The following is a 25,225-nucleotide window of genomic DNA, read 5'->3' as shown; positions in this document are numbered from 1 at the left end:
AACAAATTGTGCTTTTGTAGAAGATGCCACATATGTTCACTGCTCATCACTGCAATGCTCATCTCATATGGTCTGAGATGGTCTCAATCCCATTGACCTAATGAAGCCTATTCTAACTATTAAGGATTTAGAGAAAAAAGGAGGAAATGAGCAATGAAGTTTGGTCTTTCAAATCAGCGATAAAACACCCCCTCTTAATATGGAAGACAGGTACCATACAGGGCAAAAGCTCAAGCATTTCCTGTTCTGCAGTGTCACAGGCAGATCTATCTATGCAATCCCTCATGTCTGAAAGATGAGATGTGAAAAATTAGGTTGTTGGTTGAAGGGGGTGAAACCCTGCACAAACAACAGCCACAATAGTTGCTCTATTGGGGCATTCGTGCACACCTACAATCCCTGCTGACCTCCCTACAGGTAAATGGGAGAGAGACCTCCCACATCCCCTACAGGACAAGGAAAGGGCTTTTTTGTGGGAATACCCCTGGAAGATTTCCCATAACTCCTGATTTAAATGTATCCAATCTACTATTTTACACTAAGCTTATCTTACCCCACACAAACTACGTACTATGTTTCCAATGGTCTCAATTGGCCTACCCATGCTGTCGGGAACACAACGCCGGTTTATTACACATGCTATGTGCATGCCCCATATTGACTCACTATTGGGCACGAATCTCATCTATTCTCTCAGATCTCGCAGACCAGACACACGGGCACTCATTTGAATGTTGTATAATAGGCCTTTTTCAGAGGCCCAGAAACACTAAGGTGACTTTGCGCTTTATCTACTTGACATTTCTGTTAGGTAGCCAACTCACAAAGCTTTGGAATTCCTGTTCTGCTCCTGTGGTAGCTCAGTGGCATGAAGAAGTATGGAATTGGGGCCAGATTGAAAGTAGTGTACTACGCCATGAAGAATATCGAAACGTAAGGGAAAAGCCTTGGCTTTAGAATGGGTTGTCCAATTGGAATCTTTTAAAACCCTGCGAACAGGAGATCAGTGAGCAGTCTCTACCCCTATATGGCAGCTAATACTTCACAGTTTGGCCGGTTGGGTATTCATAAGATGTCAGTAGGACTAAATGTTCCATGATGTCTGGTGTTTCCAGGAATTTCATCCACACGGATTATTTCACCTATCGAGTGCTTATTGTATACACTGGATTGAATTGAAAAACAAATGGCTTCCAAAATTGACGAGTATAGGATGTTTAACATGCTTATTCAACTAAGTGGCATATCTAGTTTGAGGTGGGTGGGTACTGGGTTACATGTTCAATGTTGAATTAGTAATTGCAATGCATATCTTTTCTATACGCTTCACTTCTGAAAGAACTACTGCCCATACCTAACTCTGCTATGTAGCGAATTGAAACTATGTATTATGGGAATGCAATTAGTATCTTTCTGGAAAATGCAATAAAGCTTGATTTTGTTTAAAAAAATGGAATATGATTTTTTGCATATTTGGATGTCAAATAATACCTTATTCAACACTATAAGAGCACTCAGTAGGAATGATACACCAAACTGTAAAAATCTGGTGATAACAGGGTAATCCTTTGAAGTGCACAGTTATGTTGCCCTGCACCAAGTTTGAGTATCTGGTATCTTGGTTTATGTTTTTGTGCACTAGCCTCATACTAATCTAGTGTGTGTACAGAGACCTAGGTCTGTCCTTAGAAAGGAGAGAAGTCCTGGATCGGTCATGTGACTTTCAGGTTCCCACCAAGCATGGCCTCATTCATTGGCCGTGGACAACGGTCCCTGTCTTGGGTTTAGCATGTACAACGGTAGTGAAGCCGTGCCAAGATTTGCGTATCCAAAATTGTGACCAGACCTTTTATACTGTGCCATTTAAGTTAAAGCTTTCTGGCCTACTCATGTAATGTTCTGTTTCTATGTGCTAACTCAGATCCTAGCACTGACATTCCAAGTGCAAGTGTGTGTATGTGGCATGTGTGAAGTATGAGTGATCCAGAGTAATGAAGGCCTGTGGGTTCCATTTTGAAAGTGTCTGTGTGCAATATGGAGGTGAAGTTGCATTTCCACAAAGTCAAATTGCTCTCATTCCTGAAGCCTTGAAGCTGGAGAGAATGGACCTAGACACTGAAGTAGGGAAAGATGAACTGCTGATTAGTCTTCTTTTATCACTACATTTTGGTAGATGGCGAGACTGAAAGGTGAGACAGCAGTCTCTGTTGTTAAGAAAAGGGCCCCTTAAAGTGAGGCCAATCCTTTGTTTCTTCCCATCACTGCTCATTGTGGCTGCTGATAGCCATGTGCAGAAAACTCACACATCTTGTGTCTCTGTTGTGGGTGATCCAGGCTTGAGACCACTCTGTTGTGACGACATCACTTTACACGAAGGCTATGACTGGAAAGCAGCCCCTAAAGAACACTTATTAGAAAAGTCTCCCCATACCAGTTTTGAAAGTACAGACAGAGAAGCCACATTCCCTGTCCTATTTGACTGTTTGATAGTGGAAGTCAATGACCAACTTGTTATTCCATTTCCAAGTTCTCTTTGACCAAGAAAGGTAGTGCTTCGCTGACTACTCCGAGAATTCCTCTGCAACCAGAGCTGAAGTCTACCTGACAGCCAGTTCCCCAGAGGTGATGACCTGAAGCCTTGCCTGGGTGAAAGACAGTGTTCCTCTGACCGTAAGTGCTTAAAAGCTGGCTTGCTAACCTGCTGGAGGTGAAACAGTCCAGGGAGAGCTAAAAGCATCTTGACCCCTGGTGGTATGCGGGCCTGCCAGAACAGGTAGAGAAGAAGAGTGACCTGTGTGTCCAGAGGTGTGTGGGCACAGTCTCTGTAAGAATGATTTCAGGTGAGAATCGCAGCAAGAATCTACACTTGAGTGTACTGTGTCACTGCATCAAAGGATCTGTGCCCATGTGGACTGTGCCACTGCACCAAAGATTGCTGCCAGACCAGACTGTGCCACTGCATCAAATAACTGTGACCAAATGGACAGTGCCACTGCATCAGTGATATTCTCTGACGAGGACTGTGTTGCATCAGAGAGTGGGACCGAGGCAGAATGTGACCTCTGAGTCCTGTGACCTAATCCCAGTACCATAATAGAGCTAGAAGTGGGTTAATAGAAACAAGAGGCCTGTGTTATGATGACTGGAGCCTGTGCACACCTTTGAAGGACTGCAAGTGGCAGCAACTGCTTCTATCGCTGTGGCCTCTGCCCAAATGTGACAAGACCTCCTGCTGGTGTGGGTCGAGTGCTGCAGGTCCCCGCCAGCTGCTCAAAGAGGAATAGCCAACTCCATTGCGGTGAGAAATGTAACATGGGGACTGTTTGAGATAACTGAGCACACAAACTATTCAAAGGCGTACTCTGCATCTGAGTCTTGATATCGACCTTAAAGTGCTTGGAACTAGAACGGGGGACCAGCTGGATTTCAGAAAGGAGGAACATCCAGGAGAGGTGAACCAGGACTCAAAGCGCAGTAGCCCGAGCAGAAGAAAAGGAAGTTTACTTGTAGCCTTTTCTCTGAAGTTTTACGTTTTATGTGTTTATTAAAGTCCCATTCTTTACCAAAGTAAAGCACTGGGTTGGACAATCATTTACTGCACAGCTGGGTGATTTCTAGGCTTGCGCACTCACAGTACTTCCCTGTGAAGCATGTGGGTGCTCACCTCACTACCACTGATAGTCAAGTGTTGAAGGGGTTGTACCTGGTGCAGTTTAGTAAAGCCATATTACGACAGACCCCAATACATCAGAAGCAAATGATTTCTGCCTTCACGCCTGAGGCCAAGTAGCTCCTGCTTGATGGGTTAAAAGTGAGTGAGTAGTGATTTAGTGTGTCTAGGGAGAGTCCAGGGTACCCTAGGTGCAACTTCAGGCATACAAGTTTTCCCACCCATTTTGTGGTGCACTGTAGATACCCCAGAAGCTCTACGAGAGGGATTGCCTCTAACATCTTTACAGAACTACATGACTGAGTAGACACTGCAAGCAAGAAAAAGGAATTGCATAGGGGCCCGCAGCTCTGAAAGAAGGATGGATCAGGCTCTAGATTTCTGAGCTACAGTGATATGAGGCATAGGACAAGCCCTTCTAGGATTCCCTCCGGGTACTGACAAAGCAGCCTAGCATGAGGCTGAAACATAAGGTAAGTGCAATATTTATAAACCATTTTATATCTTGCCTGCCCAATATGGCAGACACTTTTATGAATCTTACTCAGGTGTCTGTGGGTGAAGGTGCCCCTAGGCTAGAAGAGCTAAAGGAAGAGGATATATATGGAACAGACCAGATAATGAGAGAAGCCTGTCCAGTGGTCAAATCTCCCACAGAACAATATTTTATTTTAAAGCTAAATATATTTCCATCAAGATGCACCCAACTTCCACTGCACCAAGATGTAGAGGGTATGGTTGAGAATGGACATGTTGAAGAGCTAGTCTACTTGGCAATCCTTTGAGTGTTTTCTTCATACGTAGGAACAAAGATCAAAACAATAAGCAGGAACTGGAAAAGGCGGGGATTTCACAAAGTGTACTGCGCGATCAATCTAGCTAACTCAAAATGGTCCCTGCTTTGACAGTGCCAAATATAATGTGACACAGTTTAAGAAGTGATTCAATTACCTTAAACTGGGAAATAGGATTCGCAATAAATTCAAATCATAAATATAGGATGAAGACATTTAGAATGAATTTCACAATTACACTGTTCTGAATAACAGCTTGTGTTGATGCACGTGCACCCAGTGAGTGGTTTAGAGACCTGAGAAGTCTTTGGGAAGCATGTCCAGCACCCCAAAACCACTTGTTGCTCTCTAATGATGACGGAACTACACAGCACAGGCTGCACCAACAAGGGTGACAAATTAAAGACTACTACGGAAGTGTCCATGCACTGCATTTACCATGATGCAGTGGGGAAAACTGAGTGCTTGAATGTGAGGCAGTGTGTTCTCACTCGCCTGCATTTCTGAAATTCCAATATGCCATATTAAGGAAGGTGGAGTATTATGTGCTGATGCTGGTTAAGCTTCGACATAGAATTATCTTACAGTTATCCAAAGATGGTGCTTGGATTCACAATAATACATTCTTAGCTCAGCCCTGGTAGAGTGTCAAAGAGCATTCAGGCTTTACTATTGGAACAGATGTTAAGCATTTCAGAGTACGAAAAGAGATATGTAATTGACATAACTCAAAAGAAATCCGGCACCAATTTATAACAATAAAGCAGATTTTTATATAAATTTAGACACCAAAATGAAGTAAAGCAGATAAGTATAACCTTAATCATGGATTTTTTAAGCAATATCCAATCAGTGCAAAATAGTACTGCAAAACGTTATCCTTGCTGTCCATTGTAAAAAGCACTAGTGACAATCAGTCACTTGCAGGTCAAGTTGCACAGAACCCAAGGAGGGTAAAGGTGTTGCGAGTCCCAGGACCAAGCCACAACAGTCAGTTTGATTTTAACTGGGTCAAGAAGCCTGGGTGCAGTGTTGTCCTGGCTGTCCTTGGTGCTGAAGCGTGAGCCAAGGGAGAGCTGGTTTTACCGCTTACATGGTGCTGGTGGGGAACCAGGAGTAAAATTTGACAACAAAGCCACTGCTGATGTCGGATTAAGGTTTTGTGCCCTTCCCTCGAGGTACAGCATTGAGTAAAGGGGGTGGTTACCGGACTGGTGACCAGCAAGCCTTGGCAGCTCTAAGGTCAACAGAAAGCTATTTTGATGTTCAGAGGTCTGGGGAAAAGTGTAGCCAGCTGAAACTTTGTGGACGTCAGGACTACATTTCTCAATCAACTGGACCATCTACTTTTGAGTGATACCTTGGAGGGCCTGATGGCCAACGATTCTTTAATTCCGGTAAGTTGTTTTTTCATGCGGTGCGCAGGGGACTAGTGCCACTATTCCAGGGGAGTCTGGAGTTGCCTTTGGATCTCTATCTGGGGGAACAGACATGAGTGGTCCAGGATGAGTCGCAGTCATGCGGTTCAAAGAAGTTTACCACAGTGTGTTGGTATATCAGATTACAAAGTACTGATTTTCTGGGTGCTCACCTATCACGTATCAGTAAACCTGGTGCAACTGTGTCTTATTACCTTAAGTTTTGTTTTATTTTTAAGTGCCTTCACTTTGCCCTCTCACACATTTGGTTCACAGGTGAATAGTTAAGCCAGGTTACAGGGACAAACGTGGAGTATTCGGATGGGCATCTGGTAATGTAGGAATACAAAAAGAACATTGGAAGGAACACATCAATTGATAGCAAGGAGTTGCATCAGTGTTTTGTACACATTTTAAGGGCCACTTTAAACTACCTGGGAATCTCTATTGTGCTGGCAGTGGGAGGGTAGGAGAAAGAAGCAAAAGTACAAGATCCTCTGTAACGCTATAGATCAAGAGTGTTTCCAGATGATGTGCAACAGTGAAATATTGGAGAAAATAAGGAACTGGTGAGGGCATAAGGACAAGGGTTGCCGATTTCACTGGTAATTCCTCATTTCTAAGTGGACTCTCAGGGTCCCTCTTGTAATTCTTTGTAAATCCAGCCCCATATTAGCCAAGTCCCTAGACACTGGAAAGATAACAGGAACAACAGAAAGAGAGCCTCAATATAGTTTTTTTAACAGCTCCAAACCTGACTTGCTTGAGTGGCCCTACGTTGAGACACAGAACCATACATATTTCAACAAGTGTCCATGTATGTGTGTGGGATTTGGCCCTTGGAAGAAAGCACGTTAGTTGAACAATAATTCAGTACACTTTCTCTCACATTGTTACAGTCACATTTTGAGATTTTGTTGACTGGTCTCAAGGGTTCGCTGTTATAGCACACATCTCAATGTCAGGCCACCTTTAAAATATTGTGGGTTCACTTTTAGGCACTTAGGCCCCCATTCTGAGTTTCCCTTTAACACTGTGGCCACATAGCAGAGTTGGAAACAATGATGAGTTAACGGGGATTCTGAGTTAAACTCCACAGAATGGGGGCGAATTACCAGGTCCATTTGGGCAGATTTTTCTCAGATTCTAGGAGTTGAACATCGGAATGCATATCTGCTCTCAGCAAGTGTATATATCAGAATTACCTAGACAGACTATGGCATTCACAGGAGGGAGCACCGTCTTCCTGTCGCAGTGTACTGCTAGAGCCCTCTGCCACAGCCTCTGCCGCCGACCAGACTGCCATTTTTAGATCAAGCCTCAACTTCAAGAACTGTTGTTTCTCTTCTGTCGGCTTTTGGCACACCTACCAATTGCCATTGGTTGTTTCTGTGGCATTCGGAAATGCTGGTTTGTTATTGGTGCATCTGTGTAAATGTTCTCTTAGTGAAATCGCCAGGGAAGGAGATAAGCATACAAAGAGAACATTTTGGTTGGCCATCACACTGTACCGCATGTGATGGCCCCTCCTCCTGCATGGGCATTGCAGTTCTTTTACGGTATGTGCTAGTATTTGGTAGGCAGGGGGAGATTAAGTGATTGGCCCAGAATCACAGGCTGCTGAGCCAATGACGAGACTTGAACTGGCTTCTCCAGGTCCAAAGTGGGCAGCTATGACCATTTAGCCACATTGTCTTACATTGAGGCTGGGGTGGGAAACAGAGCTTTATGGATGAATTTAGAACGTTTTTATGAAAATACTTCAAATGCTATTGTTTAGGAGAAAAAGTCCTGCTTAGTGACTACAACGCACTGAAAATGGCTCTCATGTTTTCTTGACAGCCTGCTTGATACTCCCCCTTCCCCAAGTCGAGGGTTGAAATGCTGTTGGCAAGTGCCACTCCAAAGCTTCCCTTGCCTATTTCCTTCACACTTGGAAGGGGGCATGGCGCAGTGCACAGGCTGGTTATTTCAGTGTTCTTAGCTTTGCCTTAAGCCTGGCGATGGGGCATACGGGCCGCAGGGAGAAATTCAGCAAGGGGCCGATCCCTAATTGACCTCACATTCCTGACACCACTGTTCACCACAGGGGTCTCCGTGGGGGAAACCGCTCTGACAATTTAAGGGCAACCTGTGACACTCTGTAATGAAGATGAACCATACATTGTATCAGAGGCTACGTCACGGAGGTTGGTGGCGCCTGCAGTGTCCAGGGATGCATCTCGCACGTGTGGTGTTGAGTACTAACTAGAGTCTTTGTATGGACGTGTTTCAAGGTTAATTTAAATACCGCTACGTTGCAACAACCTCATTGAAAATTCTAGAGTAAAAACCATATAGGCAGGTGCCACATATGATGAGCAGTCATTTGCTCCAATGTTTCATTATGCAAACAAAGATGGTGAAAACCCCTTTGTGCATGCACACATTTACAACACAGATTTACACGGTGCACCTGTGGAAAATTCGTGTCCTATCATCAACCTTTTTGGCCCAGGGCTAGCACAGAGATATGCTTAAACCCACCAGGGCAGACAAACTTCAATTGCGAGGACGGTAGTTTACTGCTTGCCATAACTGTGCGCAGTGGAGTGCAGAATTGCCCATCTACCATTAAAGTCAGGAGTTTAGTGGCCTGCCATGTGCAGGCCCTTTCAGAGTTTAGACCTCATTGTGCATCCTCAGTGACTGCATATGTAGTCACTGAACAAACACTCACACCATGCCCAATAGCAGGGCACAAGTCCTAAAAAAAAAAGAAGTGGGGGGACTAACCAGGTTAGGCAGTATGCAAGTAGAATAATGACGCTAGCCATCACAGTGCATTGTGTTACGATGCGCGACATTGAACATGACATCACAGGAAGTGACGTCGCTGGAAGTGACATCACAAGAAGTGACATCAGATATTAAGACCTCACACATATGTTTATCAGGTATATCATGAGTACATTTAAGTGCATTATGAGATTTAACAAATTAGATTTGGCCCTGGGGTTGTGCCAAAAAGGTGGCGCAATCCCGACGCAAAATTTGGGCCTCAACTAATACATTTATGTTTTTTAAACACTGCCATAAAGAAATTGGAAACAAGGAGTAGCATGGTAGCAGATCGGTTATGCTTAATTGGTTGCAAAGTCTACATTTTAAAAAATGTGTTTGGGTTAAGGCACCCCCGACTTGTGCCCTGCCCAATAGCACACTGCACTAACACGCTAACCTCTCCCACGCAGAACAGGCAATCACGGCACAATCACTGCACTGACGTTCTCTGCATTGCCGTGCACACGCACAATGCAAAGGTACTCAGTTCGCACCTTCACAGTGACAGCATGCACATTAACTGCACAAAATGACACTGCAAGCAAATATACACTCGAAGCTCTTTTTTTCTCTGTCACACACACACAGAGCACATACAATAAGTGCACAATCACTGCACACACTCCCTTCACTGATATAGTCTAGCACACCAGCATGCATGCCGCAGACACTTGAAAAGTATAGTCACTGTTATCAGTCACTGCAGATACTGCATGCCCACATTCACTGCACCGATACATTGACACTTCTCTGAAAGTCAGAGCACACAAAAGCATTACATTGATTGTGCAATGATTTGCAATGAACATAGGTGCATTGAGGTGCGTGCGCACACACACACGTGTGATGTTCCACTCCCTGACCTCTGTCTAGGAAGGGTAGGGCCCTGGGTCAGCACCCTTGTGGTCTGGGGTGTCAAGGGGGGGCCTAGCGTGCGCGCAGCGCAATGACCACACCACACACTGTCACTCGGTTGGGCGCGAACTGCCTGGCTCGCCCGCCCGTTTATTATTTATAAACGCGCTCACCGTCGGGGACGTGAGCGCAACCTACGCATGTCCTGCAGCGCTCTAGCTGAAACGCTAGAGCGCTAACTGTAACTACATGCACGTTCATAACCAATCTGCGCCGACACTCAGTGCGCACTCTCACTCACTGCACATTCCATGACTCCACAGACTATAAACACCCCAGCGCTTACTGCAACAACACACTCATGCCAGACAAGAGCACAGATAGTCCGTGCAGCCACTGCATGGACACTCGGACATCCACAATGAACTCAGCAGCGATCATGGTAAGTAAGGTAATGAAGCACTCGGTTTTACACATCTTGCTTTCTGTAATTCCTGGTTGCAGTATTATTATAAGAATACAAGCAGCCCGTATGGAATGGGGAATAACAGGCAGAAATAAGTGTAACTGCAACGATGCGCGAGTCGCTTCATAGTTCTGAGCCGATTCCCTGGGATAAGAGCCTGCAGGTTTGACATGAAAGAACCTAATGTGGTGTCACCGCGTGCTGAATACCGTGGGCCTAGTAGTATTCATGTTTCTACCCGAATCGGCACTTAGGCCGCTCATATGAAGCACTCACTGCACAGCAGACTTCCTGCACGTATTCTGTCTCATACACAGCCACAAAGGCAAGAGCCTCTGTGGACACTCACAGCAGCGACATGCACAGATGCTGCACAGACTCACTGTGTGCTCTCACTCATGATGTATGCTCACCGAGGCCACTTACTGCACACATGCACTTATGATGAAGCACAAACATATACACTGAACCATCACAATAGCGCCTCACCCGAGGCTCTCTCTTCCATGTCCTCCATGCTGACCTATAGAACACCAGCCATCCGCCGCCCACACTGCCCTCAACCCTAAATCATCTGTTCCTCAGACAGTCTCTAACAAGTATTGGCAAAGCCAACAGGTCTAGCTTTGATGTGCCAAAGCATGTGAACACAAGCATTCAAAAAATGCTGTTGGTGGGATGTGTTGTATGCACAAATGATGTTTATTACATGAGGGCCAAATCTATTGGCACTGCCAAGCCTAAGGGAATAAACAAAGGTAAAAGACATTGTCATATACCATGCCATAGCTCTAACTCTAAAAAATACGAGACCTATTGCATTGCAAATGCTTGTTTTCTAGATGGGGATGCAAACCCGGTAAAACTGGGTTATGTTATTTCTAGATACAGTTATTTCTGGTCAGAAAGTAGCATGCCAACCACTTGGGGCTGGCTGGAGTGGGCATAACTACCGGTGAATACCGCTTCTGGCATATTTGAATGGGGGCTTTTAAAGCTATTACTGTGTGGTCACCAAATCAAAAGGTGAAACAAATATGAAGAGAGGCACAAGGGATCCGGTTGTTTTCTTTAGAAGAAAACAGAATGCAAGCAAGAGAGAGGCTTACTGACTGATAAAGAAATTCGGCACAGTTGTGCAGACTAAGTGTTAAACTAAAGAATAGGCTCATAAAGGAAGTCTCCTGCCCTACCGCTTACCCGGCGTGGGGCTGGGGAGCATGGCTAGGTAGGACCTTGTAATGTTCTTTTTTTTGTTGCAGGCGATCCGGAAGCAGAAGGGTACCTCTGCATGGCACAATAGGGGTGCCAGTGCCAAATCCCAGGAGTCCTCATGGCAGGTCCCTGGAAGAAATTTGTCGGGGTCCCGCTAGTCCATAGGGCGGTTGTAAGCCTGAATAACTGGGGGCTGGCCTTGCAACGCTCTGCCCTGAAAGGGGCGTGAGTAAGACGGTGGTCTAGTGGTCTACGTGATTCTAGGGAGGGGGATCACACCATAATTGGTAGCACTGATTGGGTTGGCCACAGTGCAATTTGGCCCATCAGGCGGGCAGGTCAGCGTAGGTTACTCACTGCTGCCTGCCCTTGGATCGCCCTTAAGATAACCCATTATGTTGCATAATTGTGTATGGAATAAACCTGCAGCAATATTTTCCCAAACAAAAATTGTGCTGTGTATTTATTTATTCCATCATGCATGCTATTTGGCATTGGGTGGGGAGTGTTCCCTAAATATGCACTATGTGGGCACCACTACATATAAGCATCCTTTGAGGCCTCTCGCCCTCCACTCACCTTCCTTTGCGGCTGACTCCACACAATGGCGCTGGTGTTCAGGATAATCTTCTCCCCCTCGGAGGACCGGTCGTCAAACCGCCCCACTTTTTCCAGCCTGTAAGGGCCTTCCGTTGGTATATGCAGGTTCACAATGTCAAAAAGGGCAGGTACTTCCCCGTGGGCATTATAGAAGACCTCTTCTCCTGCCGGAGTGCGAAAGCGAACGTCCTTCAGGTACCCGAGGACCTGGGAATAAAAAAAAAGAGGTGGTCAGCATCGAGCCATCCTCATCTGCATAGCGCTGTATTATGGCTCCAGGCCGGAAGTGCTGAAGAATAGAGCATGAGGAGCAGTCTAGAAAATACAGTCCAGGACTGCTCAGTATGTTTTAAACTCTATCTTTTATTGATACTGTTAAAATACAGTGGGGACAAGAGGTTTTCTGCAATTGTGCCACACCCGTTCAGGGGCCCCAGGGCTAACAGGGTCTGCTGGGCCTAAGCCATGGAGTCTGGGACGTTGGCCTAAGCAGTATGGTGATGAACTGGGCCAAGAACACAACCACTTTTGTACTTGTTTGTCAGGGATGGCAGCAGCAGCGCTCCAGTGGTGTAACATAGCACCCTGCAGGGGGTGGGAATGGGGTGAGCTAGCACCAAGGGGCCCCATCAGCACAGTACACTGGCCTGAGAGTTCCTGACTGACGACGGAAGGGGGCCCCTCAGCACAGTACACTGGCCTGAGAGTTCCTGACTGACTCCGGAAGGGGCCCCCTCAGCACAGTAAACTGGCCTGAGAGTTCCTGACTGACGACGGAAGGGTGCCCCTCAGCACAGTACACTGGCCTGAGAGTTCCTGACTGACTCCGGAAGGGGCCCCCTCAGCACAGTACACTGGCCTGAGAGTTCCTGACTGACTCCGGAAGGGGCCCCCTCAGCACAGAAAACTGGCCTGAGAGTTCCTGACTGACTCCGGAAGGGGGGCCCTCAGCACAGTACACAGGCCTGAGAGTTCCTGACTGACTACGGAAGGGGCCCCCTCAGCACAGTACACTGGCCTGAGAGTTCCTGACTGACTGCGGAAGGGGGCCCCTCAGCACAGTACACTGGCCTGAGAGTTCCTGACTGACGACGGAAGGGGGCCCCTCAGCACAGTACACTGGCCTGAGAGTTCCTGACTGACTACGGGAGGGGCCCCCTCAGCACAGTACACTGGCCTGAGAGTTCCTGACTGACTCCGGAAGGGGGCCCTTCCATTCACTTTGCAGGGGAGCCTTCTAAACTTTTGTTACGCCACTGCGCCAGTCATAGTCATTTCCGGGAGGTCCTGTGGGCGCGCTTCAATCTCAGGACTTAACAGTCAAAGAGCTGGCAATAATCTAAACTGTCCCAACCAGTGGGTAAATAAAACTACCACAACACACAGAAAATTTAAAAACTACACAATACAGCAGACAAAAAAGTGGATTTCACTGGCGTGGGTGGAGCCGCTGTGCTCTAGGGATTGGTCATTTCCCCTTTCCCTTCCTCCCTCATTCTCTCCCCTATTGCCCGTTTCAAATTTGTCTTTTTATAGGGTGGGGATCAGGCACAGGTGGAGGGCTTTCTTTTCCTCTAGAGATTGGGCGTCAGTTGTTGTCAATAGTCTCAGCCGTTCGTTCCCCAAAAAGACTGTGGAGCTCGGTTGAAGTACTGCCCTCCGCAGGCACCTGCAGCACTCTTCTGCCTCTCCCTCGCTCTGCCAGCGGGAGGCGCACCAGCTGCAAGTGCTCCTGCACTGGGGTCCAGTTCACTGGGAGCGGCAGTGGAGGGCGCCGCCCGGAGTCTGCGCAGGCACGCAGCCTCCGGGCATTGTTCAGGTCTCCACTTCAGGACTTCGAGTGAGATGAGTGTTGGGCCATAGGTCAAAGATCACAAGCTCACCTGAGTACTCTTCTGCAGGAACAGTGCTGTCCTCTTAAGTTCAATCAGTGGTCACAGCAGTGTTATGGTCCAATCGGATACAACTGACATAATCCTTGCATTTTCTATTTATGTGCCTCCATTGCATTTTATATATCCATGTATTTTAGTACCCTTTTCATTCATGAACCCATACTTATTGCATACAGCACTGATTGCACACACAACATAATATTTGCTTTATAATAGTTGATAGCGTATCAACTATTCATCTATACGCATTCAAATGATTTATAACATGATATAATTCAGTGATGGTGCAGAAAGGTTAAAATGTTAATTCTTATATTTTATATAATTCTTCAAGAGACCTGTCTGTTTCAAAATAACCAAAAAAGTGTATTTAAGCTTGGTTCAGACATGTATTTGGCAAAGAGGAGCTTTGGACTTCCTGGGAGACAACTTAGTTCATGCAAGTTTCAGGTGTAAGCATCCTCAGAAAAGGCTAAAGGCGCCTTTGAGTCAGGCTTGCCTCATGGACTTGCTTGGGAATTCCAGAACTAAATGCAGAAAAACTAGAAAGAGACCTTGAAATACAGAACACAGAGCTGATATTCAATTAAGGTATGTGGGCTTGAGGCTACCTCAGTAAACTCAGACATGCAGTTTTGGTGTTAAGTCAGCTTAGCTAAAGGCTAGAAGGAAGTCATTAGTGAAACAAAGACTGATTCTCTTAGAACTAAATGAACATCTACATAATCTTTACACTTTTGTAGTTCTTTCTAATGTTTTGCTTATTTATTGTCAATATTTTTTTGTTTAAATAGTTACATCTATACACATTAGGGTATATTCACAAACTTCATTTTGTAGTATCTTTATTAGTACTACAAAATGTTATTCACATATGTACATGTGGAGGTCTAGACTCCACCTCTCCTTTCTTTTTACTGCAGAGATCTGTACCCGTCTGTAGACATCTCCATACACATATATGTCTTAGTAGTAAATGTGGGAGGGAAAGAGGGGCATAGCTGGATAAAGTGATTGCTTACTAATAAACAAGAGGGGTTAAGGCAGGAGGAGTAAGGAGCGGTTAAGGAGAGGTTAAGCGATAAACATGCTGGCTTCCTGTTGTCGGTAGACGTAAAGTATCTCAAGCCAGAGTGAACTTGCAGGTTTTAAAAGAAGAGAACATTACCAAAGGTGCATTTGTGTGCCTCTATGAGGATAAAAGTGCAAAGTGAAAGTGAGAGAGCTTTAGGAATAACTGATTTGGTTAGTTTTACCTGGAATCTATGCGGGCATTTCAGTTCCATGAGGCCAGCACTTTGGCTTTTAATTCTGCTGTGTGTGATTCGTAAGACATGTGCTATTGCTGTCTTATTTGCCCTGGAACAGGGGGTAGATTTGAAGGCCGGGACTTTGTTATTTGCCCTCCCGCACATGGTCTGATTGGTCGCAATTTCCTGTGGCTAATAGTGCTTAGAAACAATCGTACTTGATGTCTGCGCAAGAGTCAGGAAAGCTCCTAATGTTAACATAGGAAGTGTTAAAGTGTGGATATTTTTTGTAGCAGCTTTTCGAGCCACTTGGGGGGAGGAAATTTCTAATAATGCTGCCTTATGGGTAATGTTGTTTGAATGTGAATTGGTAATGAGGCGCTATATCAGGATTGTGGAGGACAAGATGCGATGTCGCACTCAAAATGGTTTCTGATTTGTTCAGTGAAAAGTTTATTAATGTACTTAATCACACACATTACTTTTGTTCTTTACTCAGCAGGTGATTTTTGTTCTTACGCGCCCTGGTGATTCATGGCATACGTTCATTAATGGAATGATAACCATGGAATAGTGTTGTTTAATCCTTGGTTATAAATTCCCAAGCAGTACACCCAAATCAGTTTTTTCTCGAAAAGGATGCATTCCACATTCTCTTGTGGAGTGTCTAAAGTCTCCAGAATGACCCATAGTAGCTCATCTGTTGAGTGTTATTCAGTTATGTAGTGGCTGCTCATCTTGGTGGTTGACTCTTTGCACCGGATATTACTACGGTGCTCCCCTATGCGATGTTTGACGCTTCGGAGGTCATTCTAATCTCATATAGGTTACAGGGGCATGTGATCATATAATTACGTGGCATGTGTTACAATTCGTGTGGTTGTCTCAGAGTCCACTTAAAACCTTCAGTGATTTATAATGACTTAGTCTGTTGTGTGAGATGGCAGACTGAGCATGAACCACAAGGATAGTGGCCTGTGACTGGGGTCAGGCCCCATGAGGAAATTACATTTTCTCCAACTTAGTTTTTTTCTCATGGTCCAGTTCAAACTAGTATGTCACTGATATTTTTATTTCTTCTGTTGGCGAATCTCAGTTCTGGCCACTTCAGAGTGCCTGAGGTCAGTATGCGCCAGTGTTTGTTAATGCCTTGTTTCGGTCTATTTGTGCAGCTGTTAAATGTGGTTACACAGGTAAGGACATCTTTTGTGTGTATTTTTTGTGACAGGTTCTAGGAGGCTGTCACGGTTCTGATTGCGGGCTCTTTTTTGACATTTGGATATTATTTTGTCTGGGTAGTTTCTTTCTCTCAGTTTAATGCTGAAGGCTCGTGCTTGCTGCGTGTAGTCCTCTTTTTCACTGTAATTTCTCTTAACGTGGAGAAATTGGCTAAAAGGAAGATTTTTTCCCAGGGGGCGGGGATGGAAACTGTTGAAAGATAATAGGCTGTTTTTAGCTGTCAGTTCGTAAAAGGTTTTGGTTTTCAGATTGTTATCTTCAGCAGAGATGGTTATGTCTAAGAAGTCCAAGGTGGGTTGTTTGGCTGTGAAGGTGAATTAAAAAAAATTGTCACATGAATTGAGCCAAATTTGAAAATCTGATAAACTCTCTTCTGTGCCTTTCCAGATCATATAGAAGTTGTCTATGTATCTTTTCCAGAATAGTATCCGACAGCTGTGTGAGCTGAGATTGTTAAGGACAAATTTTCCTTTGAAAGTGCTGATGAGTAATCCTACCAGAAATGGGGCAAAGGTACTGCCAAAAGAAGTCCTGTGGGTTTGTAGATATAGTGCACCTTCATACTCAAAGAAATGTTCTGTGAGAGCGAGGTGATAGCATTCAAGAATGAAATACCTGGGGGTTTGAAAAGGCCAGTTTTCTTTGAAAATAATTTCCTCAATGGTTTTTAGTGTGGCTTCTTGGGGAAGGCTGGTGTAAGGACTTTCAACATCCAAGCCAACTAGTAGTTCTGTTTCAAGGCCATATTCAACGTATTTAAGTTGGTTCAGTGGGTCTCGGGTATCCTTGAGGCAAGTAGGGGTCTATTGCACAATGAGTCTGAGGAAGAAATCTGTGAATTGTGACAGGGGTTCTAAGATTGAGTTGATCCCTGACACAATTGGACGCCCTGGAGTAGGGATTCTATTTTTGTGCATCTTCAGTAAAGAATAGAAGTATGGTGTTCTTGTGTTTTTTGCTTGTAGGAAGTCTGATTCTTTCTTAGAAATCCACGAATTAGTTTCTGCTTCATCCACCATTATATTGATAGTGTTTTTTAGTCTTGCGTGGGATCTGTGGGTAAAATTCGGTAGAACTTGTCATCAGACAGAAGGTTGATGCATTGTTGATTGTAATTATCTGGTGTTAGTAGCACTATGTTGCTGCCTTTGTCTGCCAGTTTTATGATCAAGTTGTTGTTTTCTTTTAGTTGATCCAGTGCTATATGTTCTTTTTATGTTCTATTTACAAATGGCTTTTTGGTAGAGTCCAGACACTCTAGTTCTTTGAAAAGGGCTTGCTCGAAGGCAAGGATCTCTACTGGTGTGAAAGTGTGGTGAGGGCAGAATGTTGATTTTCTTCTGAGATCAGTGTTTCCTTCTGTTGGTATGTCTGTTGTATTTTGGAAAAATGCCTTAAGTTTTATTTCGCGGCACAATTCAGTAACTTCACAATGGAGCTTGAATTTGTGCATGGGTTTTGTGGGGGCACAGCCCAATCCTTTATTCAGGAGTTGGTGTTGATCTTCCATCAGGTTGATATCCGTATGGTTAAAGACTAGCGATTTGTGTTGCTTGTTCCTGGTCGATCCGTGTCCTTTGACATGTTCATGGTTAGAACTCGCAGATCTTTGCTATCCCATCTCACTCCTTTTTTCTTTCGGTATGAGGCGTTCTCTCCTCTCCCTAAAAAAGGAGGTCTGTGAGTGGAGAAGTTGTTGTGAGGGCCTTGTTGGAAGGGATTGATCCATGCCGTGTTTTGAGGTACGTACAGTTTGAAGAAATGGTTTGGTTCATCCTCAAATTGTGACGTTCTCCAGGTGGGGTATCATCCCCATGTACGTTTTCTACCTCGTCCTCTTCCTCGTCGTTGGTGCTGATGTTTGTCTCCACTAATGCAATCTGAGTTGCCTGATATACTCCCTCCTGTGAAGTCATTGGCACTGTTGTCGATTGAAGTGTGCTCAGCGGATGAGACTGTGCTCTGATCTGGTTGATTGCAGATCACTCTCCTGAGTGTCTTTGGGTGGATGGATCATCAGCCCAGATGTCAGCTGCTTCTGGCTTGCCCTAGATAACACATATTGCAGGGTTGGCATACACCTTCCCTTTCTGAGCAAGCAAGTTATATTTCAGGCACTTCAGGGCAAGGAAACAGCTCTTCCTTCTAGACTTAGGCTCCAGGTGGTGTATCATCACCTGAGAGAGCTGGCTTTCAGTAAGACAGAAGCTCTAGTTGCACAGAGGTCCCCAGAGGTTTCTGCAGAGCATTCCATTGCTTGGTCAAAGCAAACTTGGGGCTTGAGCAACAAGTGGGTCAGCAGCACCCACTTCAATATAGTCAAAGCAGATAATCTGTCTATACACTCGGAACCCGTTTTTTATTTATTCTTCTCTCATATGTCCTCTCCAGGCTGATCTTCAGACAAAGCCTTTGTATAGTGAGGCTCTACGTAGCAGTGTCGTCCCCACTTTGGAGCTCCCACAACAGAGTGACAAAAAGGTGTGAGCTTTTTGCACCTGCTATCAACAGCTACATTGAACATTGTTGAGGAAAGGGGCAAATTGATGGCCTTTCATAAGGGACCCTTCACACTCATCAACAGAGGGTGCAATCCCGCTCTTCACCTCCACCATCTACAAAATGGCAATGCTAAGGAACACTAATCAGAAGCCCCTTTTAGATAAAGGAGCATGTTGCATTTCTAATGAGAGCCTTGTCCCTTCTTTCCTCTCCACAGTATCTAGATGTCCTCCCTCCAGCTATAGGAAAATCAGCAATATCGCTTTCTGGGAAAACAACCTTCACTCCTTCCTGTGCACATGGAAAGGCAAAACGCTACAGAAAGGGAACCCACAGATCTCTATTATTGTGGTCCACTCATGCAAACAATGCACATACCACAAAGGCTATACACAAATGCACAAGCATTACGTATACTGAGAGGTTTGTGCTAGGACCTGGCTTAGTATATAGACATGGAACTTGACACTAGTGGGACAGTTGCTTCCACTCTAGTGGCACAGATAAAAAGATCTGATAACCACTACTGATTCACAAAACAGAGCATCCACCCACAACCAGTGTACATGCTAAACCCATGACAGGGACAGTAGTCTATGTCAAACAAATGAGGGTACATTTGGTGCACCTCTTAAGGTTCAGGACAGGTCCAGGACATAACTCATTTTAAGGGGCAGGCCCAGGCCTTTGACCACACACTAAATTAGTGTGAGGCTGGGAGCAAAAGCTACTGCCGGGTTCCGGATACACGCAGTCGGGTACTCAGGGCAGGGGACACGATTGCCCACCATACAGAGGACATGACCGTTACAACAGATGCATTTCACATATAAATCTGCAGACCACAAATCTGGCCACAGGTAAGAGACAGGCAGTACATCCAGGGAGACAGCACAGAGGTAAGCAGAGAGTAGTGATAGGTAAAATGGCAGAATGGCAAAACAGAGAAGAAGGTAGTACTGATGGATATGGTAAAATACAGTATGGGTAGTGTATGGCAGATAAGAAGTTGGAAACAAAGCATCAGAAAGACAGACTACAGAGGGGCAGTACAGGCAGGAGACAGACAGTATAGATAAGATAGAAACAGTATAGACAGAAAAGAGGACTCAAATAGTACAGACATACACTCAGAAGGTATAAGGACAGACAAAGAAAAGACCGGCAAATATTAGTCAGTGCACACACACAGTGTACCCGGACTGCATAGATTGGAAGACCTACAGTACAGATAACATAGATGGGAGAGCAAGTACAGTGTAGACAGGAAGGAAGGTACAGGCATATATAAGAGACAGAATAGATAGGTGTTGGGATGGAAAAGGTCCACTACATGACTCTAAAGAAAAAACACCCCTTCCTAGAGTTCGTCATAGCAAATTCCGGATTGTCGTTCTTTTAGCCTCAGCACACACAGCATTCGTGTGTGTGGAGGTCTCCCTATGACATGAAATGCAACAGAGAGATCGGCTCTGTGGTCTGCAACAGTTTTCAGCGACAGAGCAGACCTGTTTTTTCTGTCCCCTGCCGGGGAGACTTGCCTAAAGACTTCCCATGTTTTTAAACTGGTCTGCCAACCTCCTGACGCTGGGTTCTGCTCTCCAGGTAGGGCAAGGATCTGTGTGCATGTGTAGTTCATGTGTGTGTGTGGTACAATGTGCATGGAGTCAGTAGCCATACACAATTCCATTTTTATTTTCCTCACTGGAGAAGTACATTAGATGGAGAAAGTCCGGATATCAAAATGATTTGCAGGGCATCTCCAGAGCATTTCTGAGGTGCTTATAGTAATCCAGTTTCTCGGGCATTCAGGGGAGAAGACAGACAATCCTTTTCAAGTGTAGGGTTATCTCTGGCCCTTTTCTGCTCTACTGTTCCCTGAAAGTGTTATGCATAACAGGCTGAGTGGGAAATTAAGTGGGGAACCCTCACCTTCTTATATGGCATTGATTTGTGTTTTTCCTTACTGGAGAATCTTGCCTTCTTGCTGACACGTGAGACAAAAAGTTTGACTGGACCAGTCTGGGAGGAATACCCAAAAAGAAGAACAACTCGAAACCCATCCCAGACCTGTGAAACATTAGATACTTTGACTGCAAAATTGGTATAAGTATGAAAGCAAACACTACTAGTTAGTGTGCTAAGATTTCTCATTACCCAAAATCTTAGTTCCACATCAGTGGAGACCAAGAAACTATTTTGTGGCTCAAGACACAAGTACACTGACTGTTAATTTCCCTTCACCAGGCTTATCAACAAGAACCTGAAAGATATGCAATATGCCTGAAGCAGATGCATGGGGCCTGTCTTGAAGAAAGGAGCAGGCAAATTGCCCAGAACGGGTGCTGGTGGTACCCTTGCACAAGGAAGAGGTAAGGAGTTGCTGAGGCAAAAGAAGCAGAATGCATCCCAGTGCTACCCCGGAAAGTATCTGCGTTGCAAGACTATGTGGTGAGTCCCAGGGCCCTGATGCTCCTGGTGCATGCCTAGGAGACGAAGCACTTGTGACTGCTTGGTGTTCACAAAACTCACGACCACATCCCTCAGTTTCCCTGTAAAACAACAGAGCGACCAAGACTGGGTAGCATCTAAAGTATTGTGATCGTATTTCAACAGTCATATCGTAAGAAGCCAAAGCACCTTGAGAAGGCTGGCGCAACCTCGAGATTTCCTACTATAGTCAGCAGTTATGGTGACCTCTGTTCAAGCAGCGCAGCTGGCCTATGTTGCCTCTACATTTTGGGTGATAGCATTGTGTTGACCTGAGGAGAAAACATAAGAGAAGATCCTCTCACCAGGAGTAGCGCTGAGGGAACACAGCCTTCTCCTCACCAGTGCATGTGCCACCCTACATATTGAGTTGGAGCATGTACCTGCACACCAGAAGGGGGCCGAAGGCAACATCATTGGCTGGGCTGGAGCCAAGTGAATGCCACCATTCCTGGTGGGCAGTGTAGGACCACACACCATAAGGAGGTCTACTGCCCCCCCATTAGTGAGGATAAGATGACTGCCATGTTGTGGAGAAAAGACTAAAGTAAAGAGGAAACGAGAAGAAATGCACCCACCAGAAGGGTAATGGGCCCCAGCTTGCAGTCACTATAATATACACACCCTAGCACAGGGAATCACATCTGCTAAGGCCAGCTTATTCCCTCACAGTGATGGTTAAAGGATAAACATACAGCTCATTTTTGCCAGCTGAATTTCAATGTACAGTATTGCATTCTGTGTGTAGAAGCACTTTTTCCCATTCATAAAAGCACTGGCTGCGCAATGTTTTACTCCTCACTGGTATTCAGACAAAATGTTGAAACTAAAATGTCATCATAACAAAATAAAGTGTCCAAAATATCATGACATAGAAATATTGTCTGCAAGAATATCGTTGCCAAGAAGATCGATTTTAAGGTAAGTAATATTGATTTTGCACATATCAAAATCATTAATATCGTTTACAAAAATATTGTTTTTATATAGTGTTTTAGTTATGTATTTTAGTATATATTTCAAATGTAAGTTATCAATGTTTTTTTTATAATAATTGTTTATGATTTTCATATAGTTACATTTTTAGTAGTTATTACATTTAGTTTAATACATTTTTATCACTGTAGCAGGTTGTGGGGTTCATAGGGGCACAGGGTTTGAAGTAAATTAATTATAATTAAATATTAATTATTTTTTCTATTATTAGTAATTTAATTTATAATTAATGATGTGAATTGTGTAATACATTTTCATTTACGTTAACTTTTAGGTGCAGGTTGTGGGTTTTGTAGGCGGATAGGGTGGGAAGTAAATGATTTATGATTAATTAATTATTTTTAATTTATATGAATTATTTCATTGATAATTAATTATGTTAATTGTGTAATCATTTTTTGAACGTTAATTGTAGGTGCGGGTTGTGGATTTTGTAGTGGTATGGGGTGCAAAGTAAGTTAGCTATAATTAATCAATAATTAATATTTTGTTAATATTAATACTTAATAAGTATTTCTGTTAATTGTGTAAGCACCTGTTTTTTAAAGTTAAGTTTTAGATGCGGGTTGTGGGTTTTGTAGGGGTATGTGAAATAAATTAATTTAATTAATTTTTTTTTAAATTAATAATAATTATGTGGCATATAATTTATTATGCTAATAGTGTAATTATTTTTTTTACAATTAAATTTGAGGTGCCGGTTGTAGATTCTGTAGGGTATAAGGGTTGCACTGAATGGAGTGAGAATAGTACATTTTACCTCAGTGCAATCCAACACTTTCCCTACTGTTTCACTGACTGCAGTGAGAATGGGTAATTTGACCCCTCAGCAATCCAACCCTGTCCCTACCTTTGCATACACTGAAGTGTGAATAATACATTTTACTTCTCCGTAATCAAACACTTTCACCACTGTTGCACTGCCCAGAGTGGTAATAGTAAAATGAAGCCCTTGGCAATCCAACACTTTCCCTACTGTTGCATAGATTGCAGTGGGAATAATATATTTTACCCCTTTGCAATCCAAAACTTTCCCTACTGTTTCGCTGACTGGAGTGGGAATTAGACATTTTGCCCCTCTGCAGTTCAACATTTTCCCTACTGTTGCATAGACTGGAGTGGGAATAAGAAATGTTACCACTTTGCAGCCAAACACTTTCCCTACTATTTCCCTGACTGGAGTGCGAATCGCACATTTTACCTCTCTGCAAACCAACACTTTCCCTACTGGTACACTAACTGAAGTAGGAATAGCAAATTGTATCCCTCCGCAATCCAATGCTTTACCTACTATTGCACTATGTGCAGTTTAAATAGTTAAATTTATGCCTCATGAATACAAAAATGTCCCTACTCTCATACTGACTGGAGTGGGAATAGAAGATGTTAACCCTCTGCAATTAATCAATTCCCATACTGTTGCGCTGAGTGGTGTGGAAGTAGTACATTTTACCCCACCTGAGTCCAACATTTTCCCTACTGTTGTATAAATTGGAATGGGAATAGTATATGTATTAATTACTGAATTTCTAGCTTACTTTACTTTATTTAAAATGTAATAAATATGTTTTTGTGTGTAAAAATCTAATATTTATCATTATAATGTTTTATTATGTGTAATATTTGTAGTGAATTGATAAGATTTAAGTTGTTTAGTTTATTAATTGTAATTAAAATGGTTTGTAATTTAATTTTATTGGGTATACATTTATGTATATGTTTGTGTGTATATATATATATATATATATATATATATATATATATATATCTATATATTACCTACTGGCAGTCGCCAGTAGGTGGTTATAGTTAGGACCAATTTCCATAGGAAATCTGCAACATTCTATTTCGAATAACGTTGGCGCCGATTGACGAATCTTTGCAAAATTTTCCAAACTTTTGGCCAGCTCCGGTCCGCTCCTATCCTGAAACTTTCACGGCGATTCATTAAGCAGGGGCCGAGAAAAAAGGGGGGTCCCAAAAAGCATTTTCCCCATGCATTTTCCCATAGGACCTGTTGACGTAGCTACAGCCCGAACTGCTGAACGGAATTACACCAAATTTGGCAAAGAGGTAGTCCTCAGTTCAGACTCGTGCCTTTTGCTTAAATGGTGTAAATCCGTTCAGTAGTTCCTGAGAAAATTAGAGTTAAAAAGATAGCTATATCTGGGCGGAGCTTAACCACACATCTCATCGTGAGATCTGACTGGCTGTCAGTACTTCATCCAATAAGTGTTGGCAGCCATCTTGGGACCAATATACATGATAGCACCTCATTAAAAAGCATTGCAGTTAATAGAAGGTTTTAAGACACTAGTTACATTATAAAACATTTGTTGATGGTACCATACTCATTTTAGGAATTGTGGTGTGTTCTAAGGTGATTTTACCATGTGAAAAAGCCTTCTGCTGTGATATCATGAATCATGTTTGAGAGAAATCTATTTTCTCATGCTTTTCCCACAGAGGTTTGGAAGGTGATCTATAAGCTAAACTAAGAGCATATTTTCTGTAAATTCACATTATCTTTCTCAGTCATGCGAGAATGAAGTCTGACATTCTCAGTAAAACATGTACATCCAACAAGGGCAGAGACTGTCAGTTGATTCCTTTGTGTTCTACTGCAGCTTCCCAGAGTGTTCTAAAGAACAACTAGAGCGCTAACAGTCCTACTTATGACAAACGTATTGCACACCTGAAGCCATCTTGATTGGAATAAAGTGGTAACTCTTAAAACATTTAATTTAAAAAGGAAAAAAATGAGAGGGTTCATTTTGCCATAGAAAGTATGATTAGTGCTGCAGAAAGAAAAATGAGGGCACATTTTGAGTGACTTCTCAAATCCTCTTCTATTTCATTAAACAATTCTGACATGCAGACTTCAACATACACTTTCAATACTAGCAGCAGACTTCCCTGGTGAACAGTAGCTTTACTACAGTGATCTAATAAGCAACTAGAGTGCTAACATTCTGAATTTATGGCAAATGTGTGACACATCTGAATGCCTTC

The 25,225-nt window shown here is 43.7% G+C and overlaps 1 protein-coding gene across 1 annotated transcript in view; it reads right to left on the bottom strand.

The window, feature by feature from the left end:
* LOC146833299 (extracellular calcium-sensing receptor-like) overlaps positions 1-25,225 on the bottom strand; it is a 362,453-nt gene that overhangs the window by 26,666 nt on the left and 310,562 nt on the right. The window contains exon 7 of the mRNA XM_085600062.1: positions 11,821-12,048. Within this exon, the coding sequence (XP_085456188.1) occupies positions 11,821-12,048 (228 nt within the window). The remainder of the gene's footprint in view (positions 1-11,820; positions 12,049-25,225) is intronic.

The sequence above is a fragment of the Triturus cristatus genome, chromosome 4_2, assembly GCF_964204655.1.
Source record: "Triturus cristatus chromosome 4_2, aTriCri1.1, whole genome shotgun sequence".
Taxonomy (NCBI): domain Eukaryota; kingdom Metazoa; phylum Chordata; class Amphibia; order Caudata; family Salamandridae; genus Triturus; species Triturus cristatus.
This window is presented reverse-complemented; position numbering and strand designations above follow the sequence as displayed.